This window comes from Panthera leo, chromosome C1 (genome assembly GCF_018350215.1).
Source record: "Panthera leo isolate Ple1 chromosome C1, P.leo_Ple1_pat1.1, whole genome shotgun sequence".
NCBI lineage: Eukaryota > Metazoa > Chordata > Mammalia > Carnivora > Felidae > Panthera > Panthera leo.
In genome coordinates, this window is record NC_056686.1 from 51937448 (window position 1) to 51950955 (window position 13508).

General features: G+C 41.5%; 1 protein-coding gene across 3 annotated transcripts in view; it reads left to right on the forward strand.

Moving 5' to 3' along the window:
* PGM1 (phosphoglucomutase 1) overlaps positions 1 to 13508 on the forward strand; it is a 63211-nt gene that overhangs the window by 33793 nt on the left and 15910 nt on the right. For all 3 annotated transcript variants that reach the window (XM_042951989.1, XM_042951988.1, XM_042951990.1), the window contains exons 2-7: positions 1341 to 1503; positions 1850 to 1996; positions 3461 to 3586; positions 6657 to 6847; positions 8138 to 8292; positions 11095 to 11210. In XM_042951989.1, coding sequence (XP_042807923.1) covers positions 1341 to 1503; positions 1850 to 1996; positions 3461 to 3586; positions 6657 to 6847; positions 8138 to 8292; positions 11095 to 11210 — 898 coding nt within the window. The remainder of the gene's footprint in view (positions 1 to 1340; positions 1504 to 1849; positions 1997 to 3460; positions 3587 to 6656; positions 6848 to 8137; positions 8293 to 11094; positions 11211 to 13508) is intronic.

The following is a 13508-nucleotide window of genomic DNA, read 5'->3' on the forward strand; positions in this document are numbered from 1 at the left end:
TAATCATTAATATTGATTTCACACCATCTGCTGGTCCCTCTAGTCTATGGAGGAGACTAGTTATAGCACCTACCCCACTTCCTGAGGGAGGCAGGGCATAACAAATGTATTAGTGTAACAAAAACTGTTCTGAGATGGACAAATGAGAGCCAGGCTACTTCCTGGGAGGTGGTTGACAGGGGAAGGGTTGGTGATAAGGCAATCAAGTTTTCAGTAACTTATAGTGTGGCAAAGGTAACAGTCCCAGACAAACTTTACCAGGGATTCCAGGTATCATCAGACACATCTTCCACCATAAGTCATTTCTTCAAGCATGTTTATTTAGGTGGGGCCAAAAGAAATAACAAATGGAAAATTCAAAAACATTCCTGTCTCTTCTCTCAGAAGGGAGAATGGAAGGAGGGCACAGACTCCTCATTTTATAAATCTATTTATGTAGTGGTTGCATTTTCTCCAAGTATGTTCAAGGAACTGATAGAACTTCTTCCTTCTTTCCCAACGTGGGTCATGTTGAAACAAATATAAATTACATTTTAGTGAAGGAAGATTTAGGAGCCATGCTGATAGCATCTGTGAGAGATAAGGGAAGGCAAGTTAAGAATGCAGTGAAGTGCCACCTGTAGCCCTTCCCTGTGGGTGGTTCTGGCCGGTTTACTCAGTAATAACCCCCAGCACCTTCTGCCTTAGGGCCAGCAGGCAATCCACATACACCCTCACATAGGTAGGTGTATCCTGCTTTGGGGAGACCACCATATCAAAATCAAGTCTTGACAGGAAAGATAAATTTATGAGACGGATTTTGTAAAACTCTTCAATGTAAAGCTTGCCCTTTTTACTTAAATTTTTTTTTTTTTTTTTTTTTTTTTTAGTTTACAAAAAGGGCTTCTCTTTGGGTAGGATTTCTTTAACTAGCTAAATTTATATCCTCCCCCAGTGTGGTTTGAAAGTATGATTGAACTGGATAAAAATGTGGGTTTTCTAACAATGTTTCAGGGAAAATTATGAACCTGGTCTGGAAAGACTGTGTTTCAAATACTCTGTGTTTTCTTGCCAGAGCCTTATAGCTCCCCCAGACCATATACTATTTTAAAACTATAAAGTCCCCAAAAACTATCTGAAGGGATGGCCTTGTTCAGCAATGCTGATTCTACTTCAATAATAATGTTATTCAACACTGGTATTCTACTTTGTAATAAAATAATAGTAATCCAAGCTGTGGATGTTCATTAAAGAACATCTTTTCTGGTTCACTTCTTTGTTCCTCTGCCTATTCTGTTGTTTCTGTGCAGTAGTTCTGGGTTTATTGGTGTTAAAGAGTGTGTCTGGATTTCTTCTCTTAGATTGGTCGCTTGGTTATTGGGCAGAATGGGATCCTCTCTACCCCTGCTGTATCCTGCATCATTAGAAAGATCAAAGCCATTGGTGGGATCATTCTGACAGCCAGCCACAACCCGGGAGGGCCCAATGGAGATTTTGGAATCAAATTTAATATTTCCAATGGAGGTGAGTTTGCTGTCATTTTGAAGGATAGTCCATTTATGTTCATTAGGATAAACCAATAACCAAGGCCTTGGAAGGCCAGCGTTCTGGTTCTGATCCTTAACAAGGGGGTTCTTTGTTTCATTTTGGTGAAAGTGGAATGCTTCTCATCCTGTCGTCCCTGAATATGAGAAACCATGCACAAATCATCATTAACATGGTATTTTTCTTTTAGACAATTTTGATACTTTGCTGTCTAAATGATGAAATGGCAAATGTGTGAGTGAAGAGGAGTTGACGAGCTCTGTGTTCTTTGTATTTTCACGTCAGTCCCACAAGATGACCCCATGGTTCGCTGTTTGATTTCCAGGTCCTGCTCCAGAAGCAATAACTGATAAAATCTTCCAAATCAGCAAGACAATTGAAGAATATGCAATTTGCCCTGACCTGAAAATAGACCTTGGAGTTCTGGGAAAGCAGCAGTTTGACCTGGAAAACAAGTTCAAACCATTCACAGGCATGTTGACTTTCCTTCCCTCTTGCCCCCCTTATTTCCACCTTGAGCAGTTGGACTTTCAAAGTTTTAATAAAGTAGATCTTCAGTTTTGGAAAGACTGGTCACTAAGCTTTGCATGCATTGTTTAGCAGGTCTGGAATGGGGTCTAGGAGCCTAGAGACCTGGGCTCTCTGGGCCCTACCAGGAATCAGCCGTGTGACTTTGGGTGCAGCATTTCCAACTTTCTAGGCCTTGCCTTCCATACCTATTAAATGAATAGCCTTGACTAGAAGACCTGTAAGATTACATTCATAGCTAACTTTTATTGAGCTTTTGTTACATGCCAAACTCTCAACAAGCATTATCCCACTTTATTCTTAGAGAGCCCTGTGAAGGCAGCACTATCTGTATTCAGTTTTTCCATATGAGGAAACAAAAGTTGAGAAGAGCTTACATCTCAGGCTCAAGGTCCTATAGTGAGTGAGTGGCAAACCAGATTCAGACTCAGGTGTGAAGGATTCCAAAGCCTGGGCTTTGATTCTTCATTTTTCCTGCCTTAATATTCAGTGAAATCAAAGTAAGCCATTCAGGGGGCTAAATTGAAACTCCCTGCATAGGCAGCAGGGGTAGAATGCCAAGGTATTAATAATTGTTGGAGTAAAGGTTTATAACATTGTTCATATCAACACAACAAGGGTGAGGTGGTTAGTAATGCAACTTACGTTTTGACTGTTCCAACGTGTACTCTCTCCTCTGGATTGCCATTTTATGGCAAACATTTCTTTGTTTGAACCTACCCATCGAGAACTGGCAGTCGCGTCCTAACAAAGATAAAGCAGTGCCTTGGAACATCTTGAAGACATTCTTAGGGCTTGGAAAACACCAGTAGGAAATTTCTTAAACTCTTAATGTTTTGAAAATGTTCAGATGTGCCCTGACATCCAACGAGGGCAGCAAGACTAAGTTCTTATATTTGTCTTACTCCTTTAGCAGTGCGTGTGAAAAGTGGTTTGTTAAAAAAATTTTTTTCTGCTTTTTACCATTAATAAGTCTTATGGCAGTGGGCCTAGAAAAAGGAAAGAAAAGTGGGCCTTACATTTTCTGTTATTTATGACACCAAAATACACTTCTCATGGTGATGGGCAAAGAGTCAATGTGGCAGCATAGCTGAGCTTCTAGCCAGGCAAACCCCTGTCCGAATCTCTTGTGTGCCCCATCCCAGCTGTGTGGGCAAGTTACTCAGCCTTTCAGAGTTTAAGCTTTCTCATCTTTTTGTCTATAAAATAGAACTAATAACATTTACCTCTCAGGAAAATGGTTGGTACTAAGAGATCATGTGACAGCCCGGGCACATTGGAACACATTCCTCGATAATTGTCCTTTTAAAATAGCTATTGTGGGTTTACAGCAGTAGAATCATTTCAGAGGATACTATTTCTTCGTGTGTTTGGCTCCCCCATCTTTTAATGTTGCTTGTTCTCACAGTGGAAATTGTGGACTCTGTGGAAGGTTATGCTACAATGCTGAGAAACATCTTTGATTTCAACGCACTGAAGGAACTGCTTTCTGGTCCAAACCGACTAAAGATTCGTATAGATGCCATGCATGGAGGTAAGGAGCCAGTTTTCTTCCCTTCCCTTCTCTCAAAGATATGGAGCTGCTTTTTACCTTGCATATCGTGATGCTTTAACAAGCCTTTTCTCAAGACTGTTTCACGGTTTTTATTGATTTTCTTTAATGTTTATTTATTCTTGAGAGAGAGAGAGAGAGAGGCAGAGTGTGAGCAAGGGAGGGGCAGAGAGAGGGAGACACAGAATCCAAAGCAGGCTTCAGGCTGTGAGCTGTCAGCACAGGGCTTGACGCAGGGCTCGAACTCATGAACTGTGAGATCATGACCTGAACTGAAGTTGGACACTTAACCAACTGAGCCGCCCCTGTTTCATGGTTTTTAAATAGTGATTTTGCAACCATTTCAGAGCATTATTCACATAGATGAAAATCTAACTGTACACAGCAAAAATAGGAGAGACATTCCTCATGGTAAGGTAGTGCGAAGGTCAGAGTTTCCACATTAAGTATCAGGCCTTGAATAACATGCAACTGTTTTTGTGGACTCTTCCTTCCCCTCAGAAGATACCTTACATTCTTCCTGCACACCCCCATCTATTCCAAGGGGGAGGTATCATTTGCTAGATGAAGTAAACACGCTTGTGAGTCCCATACCACTCAGCTGCCCCCACATGTACCTTTTCTTAGAAGAGCAGAGCCTACAAGAGCAAGCTGAGGATTAAATTCCAGAACAACAGTTGGGTATCTCTCCCTCTTCTTCCTCTCTGGGTGCATGGCCAGGTCAGCAGAGATAGCAGCCATCATTGTGAATCAGAACCATGAAACTTTCTCACATGTTGGAATATGGGAATTCCAAGCACTTAGGTTGTTTATTTGTTTTGTAATAAATTTAGAATTTTAGAATCTTTGAGTGGGAAGGATTTTCCCTAGTGGGGAAAACTTTCTGTCTGTGATTGAACCCTCTCAATGATGTTGTTCAGGGCCTCCTGTTACCCTGTAAAACCACAGAAAGCCTTCTTCTGTGGCAGTCAGTTGAGCATCCAACTCTTGATTCCTGCTCAGATCGCAAGATCAAGCCCGGCATTGGGCTTTGTGCTGGACATGGAGCCTGCCTAAGATTCTCTTTCCCTTTCCCCCCGCCCCTCCCCCACTCACTCTCCTTCCCCCTTTCTCTGTAAAACAAAAACAAAAAACCTTCTTTCAGTGGGCTGAAATCTTCTATCCCTGGAACTTTACTGTTGAGTCCTAGCTTGCCTCTGGAGTCTCACAGAATGGGTCTACTTCCTTATTTAGACAAAAGCTATTCTGTCTTTTCAAAGTATTCAACAAGTATGTATTGAGTACCTACTACATGTGTGCATAGTGGGGTGGTGGGCTGGGACTCAGCAGAAGACTTCCTTCAAAGAGCTTGCAATGCCTGGGGAGATGAGGTGGGTCAAAAACTACCGCCAGGCCAACAAAATGAGGGTTAGATAAAATTTCAAGTATTCTCTTTGGGGTGTGGAAGAAGGCATAACTTGACTAGCCGTATCAAGAAAGGTTTCCTGGAAGAAGTTGGCAACCAACTCTTTCATGAAAGAAGGATCTAGGGTAGTCATTTCCAGCTGAGGCAATGGCTGTAGCAAAGACATGAAGGCTTAAAAGATGTTATGTTAGAAAAATGGGGAGAATGGCTTAAGAATAGGCTTTATATGTTAACTAACTGAAGCTTGAATAAAAACTTGAAATAAAAAATAAATAAATAAAAAGAAAGGGCTTGTGGTGGTAGATGGGGTAGGAAAAGCTGGTCATGAAGTATACTTCATTCTCCTGGCCATTCAGGTATTCCTTTAACGCCTCAGTTTCTATATCCTTCACCTCCCTGGCTGCCTTGACCTTTTTCTGTGGTGTGTCCATAATATCCTTAACATGTGGCCCCAATCACTGGAGAAGCATATTCTCCACTGTTCTGACCTCTGTGGCTTCTATGGGTGTCAGTACCTTCCTTGGTGAAAACACATTCTTAGCATATTAGAGATGAAGTTTCTTGGTAGTTGTATAAAATGTCACCATAAAAGTATGTGACCGTTTTTTTCCTGTGGTTGGTAGTTCTGTTTTTCTTTCTTCTTCGTTTTTTTTAATGTTTTATTTATTTTTGAGACAGAGAGAGATACAGCATGAGTGGGGGAGAGGCAGAGAGAGAGACACACACACACACACACACACACACACACACAGAATCTGAAACAGGCTCCAGGCTTTGAGGTGTCAGCACAGAGCCCGATGCAGGGCTCGAACTCGGGAACAACGAGATCATGACCTAGGCTGAAATCGGACGCTTAACCAACTGAGCCACCCAGGCACCCCTCTTTTTGTTGTTGTTGTTGTTGTTATTGTTTTGGTTTGTTTGTGTTTTTAACCAGTTTGTCCTATAGCTGGATACAGTTGAGAGATTAGGGCTCTGAATCCCAGCTCCCACTCCTACTAGATATGTAAGTTTGGGCAAATGGCTTCATCTCAGACCAGTTTTCTTATCTATAAAGTAGAGGTGATAATCATAATGCAAACATTTATAACCTACGTGCCAGGTACTGTTCTCAGGGCTTCATATTTATTAACTCATTGAATCCTCACATCAACCCTGTTAGGTAGCTACTGTTATTATCCTCATTTTGCAGATAGAGTAGATGGAGACACACAGAGATTAAATAACTTTACCAAAGTTGTACAGTCAGTGATTAACTGAGCTGGGAGTTGAATCCACGCACTCTGATTCCAGAGTCCAAGCTCTTAAGCACTAAGCTCTACCACATTGTGAGCTTTTTTTTGTTTTTGAAAGAGTGAGAAAATGGTTGCAAAGGGTTATAGTAGGGCCTTCATAGAAGTTAACTCCCCTCCCTTGCCCCATTCTCCTTCATCAACTAGCCCCACCTTTTCCAACCGAATCTCTCATTATTTCTTTTTGCAAAACCTTCTACCCTAGTGAGTCTTACCGTTCCACTGGCCCCTGAATATAGTTTTCATGTTCTCATTGTCCATGCCATTCTCCTTAGAACACCTCCACCTCCTCCCCCAGTCTTCTAATACTTTAATAAGTTCTATTTTCTGATTCTTCATTTCACATTTTACGTAGTCGTGGGACCGTATGTGAAGAAGATCCTCTGCGAAGAACTCGGTGCCCCTGCGAACTCAGCAGTTAACTGTGTTCCTCTGGAAGACTTTGGAGGCCACCACCCTGACCCCAACCTCACTTACGCTGCTGACCTGGTGGAGACCATGAAGACAGGAGAGCACGACTTTGGGGCTGCTTTTGATGGAGATGGGGTGGGTACAAGTGCATTGAAGTGAACTCTGGTATAGGCCAGTACCCTTTGTTCCTACAAAGGAGGAAGAAGCAGGCTGCTTCTGTCAGGTCTTGTGGGCTCGGTGAATGAGTGATAGTCGAGGAGTCCTTATTGCACCATAGGGTCAGGGCTAAATTGTTAGAAGACCCTCTTGAACATAAATGAGTCCTTGAAATGTAACCCATGTGCTTAATTTTAGACATTCAGATTTTCTAAGAGTGGCAGGGTGATCAGGGCTCAGTTACGATGGAATGGTGCTTCATGAGCTTGTCTGGTTCTAGAAACCCATCCTAGGTTTATTCAATCCCTGGAAAGCATTTTGGTCTTATAATATATCCATTTGTTCATTCTCATTGGTTGAATGATAAAACTATAATGAGAGAATAAATCTTTTATTCCTCCTCTACAATTAATACTTTTACTAAGCAGGCTGTTTTATTTACATTGGTGAATACATAGCAGACAGAGGATAGATGTAATTTAAGTGGTTTTGTATTCTTGGTGTCTCAGAGAGAGGCACTACATGTATTTCCTTAGCTGAAAAAATATTTTTACTGCTCTTGTCCTTTAAATTCAGCTAGAATCCATTACTTCCTAAAAATCAAATTTCTCCATATCAAAATTTTGAAAAATGAAAAGGATCCCTGAAGAGACTATTTTGCAATGCATCTTTCTGCAGCAGTGTGTGATGAGAGTTTTTTCCTCCATATGCTGAGTTACTTGAGTATTTCCTGCATACCAGGCATCAAGGAAGTAGTGAAGGTGGCAGCATGTTTTGCTGGGTCCTGTATCCAATGGCGGGACCGTGATTTAGGTGCCCTTTCCTGAAGAAGTCTGCTTTGTTCCTCAAAAGATGTCTGGTAGACCCACCAAACTATGTGAATAGCCAACATTTTCTCTCTTGTTTCAATCTCTTCTCTCCTCTGGGAGAGAGGTGATGGATTCCAGAGTTTGGAAGAGGTCTGGGAGGTTAAAGTCAGCTGGCCTCTGGAGGGAGAACAGAGTTTTTGTTCAGAAGGAGTTTGTGCATACACTTAATTGAAAACAGTTTTAGTTTTCTGGCATGGGGATGCCTTTGGTGCAGTGGCACTGTATAGATCAGTTAGAAACAAAGTCCAGTGTTTAGAACCCAGTAGGAATAAAGGTATCAGTTTTAAGTTTTATAAATTAGAGTTTTATTACCCTTTCCCATTCCCTCCCTCCCCATGTAAGATTGCTTTTCCAGCAGTTTGATTAAAAGCTCTTCCTTTGAATCCCCCTTCTCTCAAAGGATCGAAACATGATTCTGGGCAAGCATGGGTTCTTTGTCAACCCGTCAGACTCCGTGGCTGTCATTGCTGCCAACATCTTCAGCATTCCGTATTTCCAGCAAACTGGGGTCCGAGGCTTTGCCCGCAGCATGCCCACCAGTGGGGCCCTGGACCGGTAGGTCTCTCCAGTCCCTTGGCCCTCACCAGGCTCTTCTGTGTCTGGAACTGTCTTCCTTCCCTTGCAGCCTGGGCATCTGATGCATAGTATGTGCTAAATGTTTGTTTTATTAAATTTTTTTAAGTTGAAGTATAATTAATATGCAATGTTTTGTTAGTTTCGGGTGGGCAACACATTGATAGAACAGTTTTGTATATTACTCAATGCTCACCGCAATAACTGTCATCCCCATCTGTCACCATGCAGTGTTATTATAGTAGTACTGACTATAGTCCCTATGCTGTACTTTTCATCTCTGTGACTTGTACCTCTTAATCCCCTTTACCTCTTTGACCATCCCCCCACCACCCTCCCCTATGGGAACCGCCAATTTGTTCTCTCTATTTAAGAGTCTCTTTGTTTTGTTTTTATATTCCAGATATAAGTGTTTGTTTTATGAAGGAATGGGTGGGCTTTTTCTGGATTAGATATCCCCCTCTCTGTGCTTCCTTACTACACTGCACTTCTTCCATTCCAGCACTTACCACCCTGTTCTGATAGCTTGTTTGCTTGACTGTCTGCCCTGCTAGACTGTAAACTTCTACAGAGAAAAGACTGTCTTATTCTCTGTCCTAAACTTTGCCTGTCCATAGTATGCCTGGCACATAGTAGACCACACACGCCCCCATACAGACACCTTTTTAGGAAATGAACCACTGAATGTTAATGAAGAAATGCACAGATGGCAGCCCTGTTGTACCAAAGACATCGTTCTAGAGAATCATCACTGCCCTTTAGCAGGTGTGCACACAGTTAGAGTGAGAGAGCAATCTGAAATAAGATCAGTGTGTAAAGAAACATTCCCCATCCATCCCTGGCTGGATGCCCATCCATGCACAAACACAACAAATGTTCATTTATCCCAAATCCAAATAGATAGAAAGCTCAAATAGTTAAAGAAAATTAAAGAAAATTCAGTTTTCATGAGAAAGAAAGGACCCAGTGACAATAAACACTTGATATCTCTGATTTGCTTATTTGTTTATCTATTTATTACATATCCCCTCATTTACAAAGGCTTTAAGGTGGCTTGCGAGATCACATCTAAGACAATTGAAAAATATAAGAAATAATAAATGAGGACTAGGAAGAATGTTAATTAGAACATGTTAGATGCCCAGCAAATGTTTGCAGAATGAATGGGTAAGGAATGAGTGACTGAATAAAAGGTCAAGGTCAGAGAAGAAAGCAGAATGGATACATCTAGGTTCTTACAGTAATAACTAGTATTTATTGAACATTGCCTTGTGTGAGACACTAAGTATTTTATGTTTGAAGTCATTTAATTCTCAGAACAACCTCACGAGGTCAATTTTATCTATAGCCCTGCTTTACAGATGGGAAAACAAAAGGACAAAGAAATTAAGTAACTTGCTCAAAGTCACCCAGCTAGTAAATGGCTGAGTGAGGATTTGAACCCAGAACCGTGGCTCCTAATTGGCCCAGCTGGGCCATGTAGTAGTTTCCCAGTGTGTGTGTGTGTGTGTGTGTGTGTGTGTGTGTGTGTGTGTGTGTGTGTATGTGTGCATGCACGCATGTGTGTGTGTTACAGAATTAGTGCTGACTTCCCTTCAGCTAAGAAGAAGGTAATGACTAATATTCATAGAGTGATTTCTAGTCTACACAGAGACAAAGCAATCCTTACCCTAAAGAAGAGGGACCTGAAGGTCAGAGAGGTTAGCTGTCTTGTCGAGGACCCCACAGCTAAGTCAGAGCTAGAATTAGAGGCTGGTGCTTCTGCCTCCACATCCTGCATCTGAAGTTGTGAGCTGATCTCGGCCAGGCTGTTGTAATTAGACCTAGCAGATCCTGAAATCACGTCTGTGTCATCCAAGAGCAGCTTAATTCTAATTTTTGGAAAAAATCGATAATACACATAGAACCACAATGGAAATATCTCATTACCCAGGTAAAGGTTTATTGTACTTTCACTTTCAAAATTATGGATTTAATTTTCCTCAGATGTTAGAATCTAAACATGACATTACTTTGCTAATAATAAGGCAAGCATTCTGGAAGGCAGAACTTATTAAAACAGTGAATTAAATGTAGATTAGTCTTCCTTTTCAGAGGGAAAGGGATCTTTTAAAAAGAGATCACTTAAAGGTTTTAAATAGTCTACAGATATATAGGAGTAAAAGATGTGTTAGAGGCGAGAGAGGACCAAGGAACAGTGTGGGGAAGTCACTACAAATGGGAGACCTACTGCACCCTGTCCTTTCTGGGCCTCTGGTGAAATGAAAGGAGCATTGACGGGACACCTGAATAGCAGGCCATTGGTCATCCTGGCTGTGTGACCTTGGGCTGGTCACATAACATCCTAGACCCTGTTTCCTTTTCTGTAAAATGGTGACCCCCTAAACGCAATATTCTATGATTCTGTGATTATAAGTGCATCAAAACGTCATTCTTTTGTTCTTTATGGAATGCGTATAGATGCAGTCTCTAACCAAAACATTAAATAGCCTAAAAAAATAGGCTTGCACATTTCGCTACTGTTGCTTCTTCTAAAATATTAAACTTAGTGACCTGAATTAATTCTTTCTCCTTCCTCTTTTACTCCCTCCTCTGATTCCACATATAATAGTCCATTGTGCACAAGTTTTCTCCTACGATTTTCCACCAATCTTAGAATTATGTGTACCTCTGAGCAATGCTAAATGGGACCCTTGATTACAATAACGGTTGCTATTTTCCATCCCTCACGTAGCTAAGCTAACAGTCCTGCTGTGATGTAACTTTGATTTCATGCCTTTGAAGGGTGGCTAATGCTACAAAGATCGCTTTGTATGAGACCCCAACTGGCTGGAAGTTTTTTGGGAATTTGATGGATGCGAGCAAACTGTCCCTTTGTGGGGAGGAGAGCTTTGGGACCGGTAAGTGCGTGGCCCTGCGCTACCATTTTCTTTCCTGTAAACATTACTTGCAGGGAAAGCACAGACTTGCTAAGGCAGGACTGAAATAGCAACGGTAGCTGATGTGTCCTAAATCAAGATGCAATTTATTTATAACAACCCTGGTGAAGTGTACACATTGGAAAAGCAGTGAGCATGCTTAGCTGAGGAGGGCTAATTTTACTTTCAGAGGATCACATCCACCGTGACAGGAAGTTTGGGGGCCTCCCCGGCAGCATGGTCACTGAGTCTGTAGAGATTAAACAGAGTGATAAACATGTGTTTCTTCCCTCCGTGGTCAAGGAAACTTTTATAAATGTTTTCATTTCTGGGAAGAAATATGGTGCAGCGAGTCAGTTTTTCGTCTTTCTGTAAGAGGAGGTGTCAGCATGGCATTAAATCTTTCTCTTTAATGGGCCCGAGTTTTCTATAGCAACAAGTTATGATTTATTAAGGTTAAATGAGAGGAGATCATTAGGGTGGAACTAAGTTGCTAGGTGATCAAGAAATTAAAAATATGTCCTTGTCCATGAAGATGTCTGCATAAATTGTAGTATGTTGGAAAAGGGGAGTGTGGTAGGCTGGGGGATGTTTCAAAACCCTTAGACCCCACTTTTTGTGCTCTCCCTCCTCCTCTTTGTCTGTCCAAATATTATCCTGAAGTCCCACTTACATGACCTTCTCTACTACCTCATCCAACCTACATCAATTTCTCACCTTTCTAAACACCATTCAGGCCTATGGCCCTTTTCCAAGTGTTGGTCTCCAGTCAGGTTACAAGGTACTTCACTGGCTGCATTTCTTCTCCTCTCTGTCTCTTTATGCAACATTATGAAGCAAAAGGACTAATCTTCTTGGTCCTTCAGTACCAAAACAAAGCAAAGATCAAAATCTGGCATTCTATAAGCCTTCCAATTGAGTTGCAATTCATACTGGGTTAAAGAGAATAAATTGCTGATTTTATTTCTTTTCCTACAAGTCCTGGGGTAAGTAGATAGAATGAGCTGGTAAATTTGAAACACCTATTTACAAAGTTCTAAGAAATTTAATATCCTTGAGGGAGTGGTAATGCTCCTTGGTAATGAATTGACTTGATAGAATTGGAGGGTATTAAGAAAGATGGATGAGTCTTGGGGTTGAACAGCCGTCCACAGAGAAGACTTGATGGTTTACTATGTTCTACATCTTTGGTCAGAGAAATCAAGGCCACTGGCCTAGGTTTTTCCTACTTCATAAATATGGACGATGCCACATTACTCCATGGGATACCAGATGAATGCCCATGAACCTGTGAGGTGGTCTTATTCTGTGAAATTCCCACCCAGTGTTATCAAGTGCAGGCTTGCTTTCAGCCATTCTTCTTTATGGTTGAAGGTGTCTTTGAAGGCAGGGACCACGTCTTAACCTTTGGTTTCCTAACATCCTGTACCTATACCAGTGCTGAGCATTGTGAAAGTGAGAAAAGTTTAGAACAAGGGTTTCCAGGGTGTTGGGCTATGTGGAAGGTTACTAATTTCATGAGAGGGCTCTGAGTTCAACAGAGATTGGAAAACTTGGAATGCAGCTCTGTCTTGGATATTCATAATGATATTAACATTTGAAGATTCCAAAACATTCTACTATAAGGAATCCTGTTTGTACAGTTTTACCTAAACATAGTTAGCTGCATCTCTCTCTCCCTCTCTCTCTCTGTCTCTCTCTCTGTGGTATATCCAGTAACATCTTGCCCCACAGACCCATGTGGGAAGAACTGGGCAAGGTAGGTCTGAGCCCTGGACCCACGTAGGAGTCCCTGATATAGAGTGGCTGGGAACAAACCTGGAGACAGCATAGCACAAGTGGCTTTTCTCATGTGACAGGGCTGCATGTACTGGAAGGCAGCTTGCTCGTCCTTTCCTCTCCAAGTCACCCATCCTCAGTTCCCCTGGTCGTTCCTCACTTCACATTGTTTACATACCCAGCACCAGCTTCTAGATGCTTCCAAGTTCACGAGCGCCTCTCTTACATCATGTCCAGAACTGAGCCCAAATCCATGTGTGACCTAACTGACAAATAAAGATTAGAGTAGGATGATTATTTCTAGAGAACTGGGCCCTGGCCTTTTTTTTGGGAAACAACTTTCATTTATATTAGCTTTCAGGTCATTTCATAATACTATTTAGCTCATATAATGTAGATAATTAAACCTCTTTAAGTTTTTACTCAGGAGAATTTGTCAAGAAAATTCGTCTTTCATGTTACCTTTGAGGGATTGATTTCTTTGAACACATTAGACTGTAA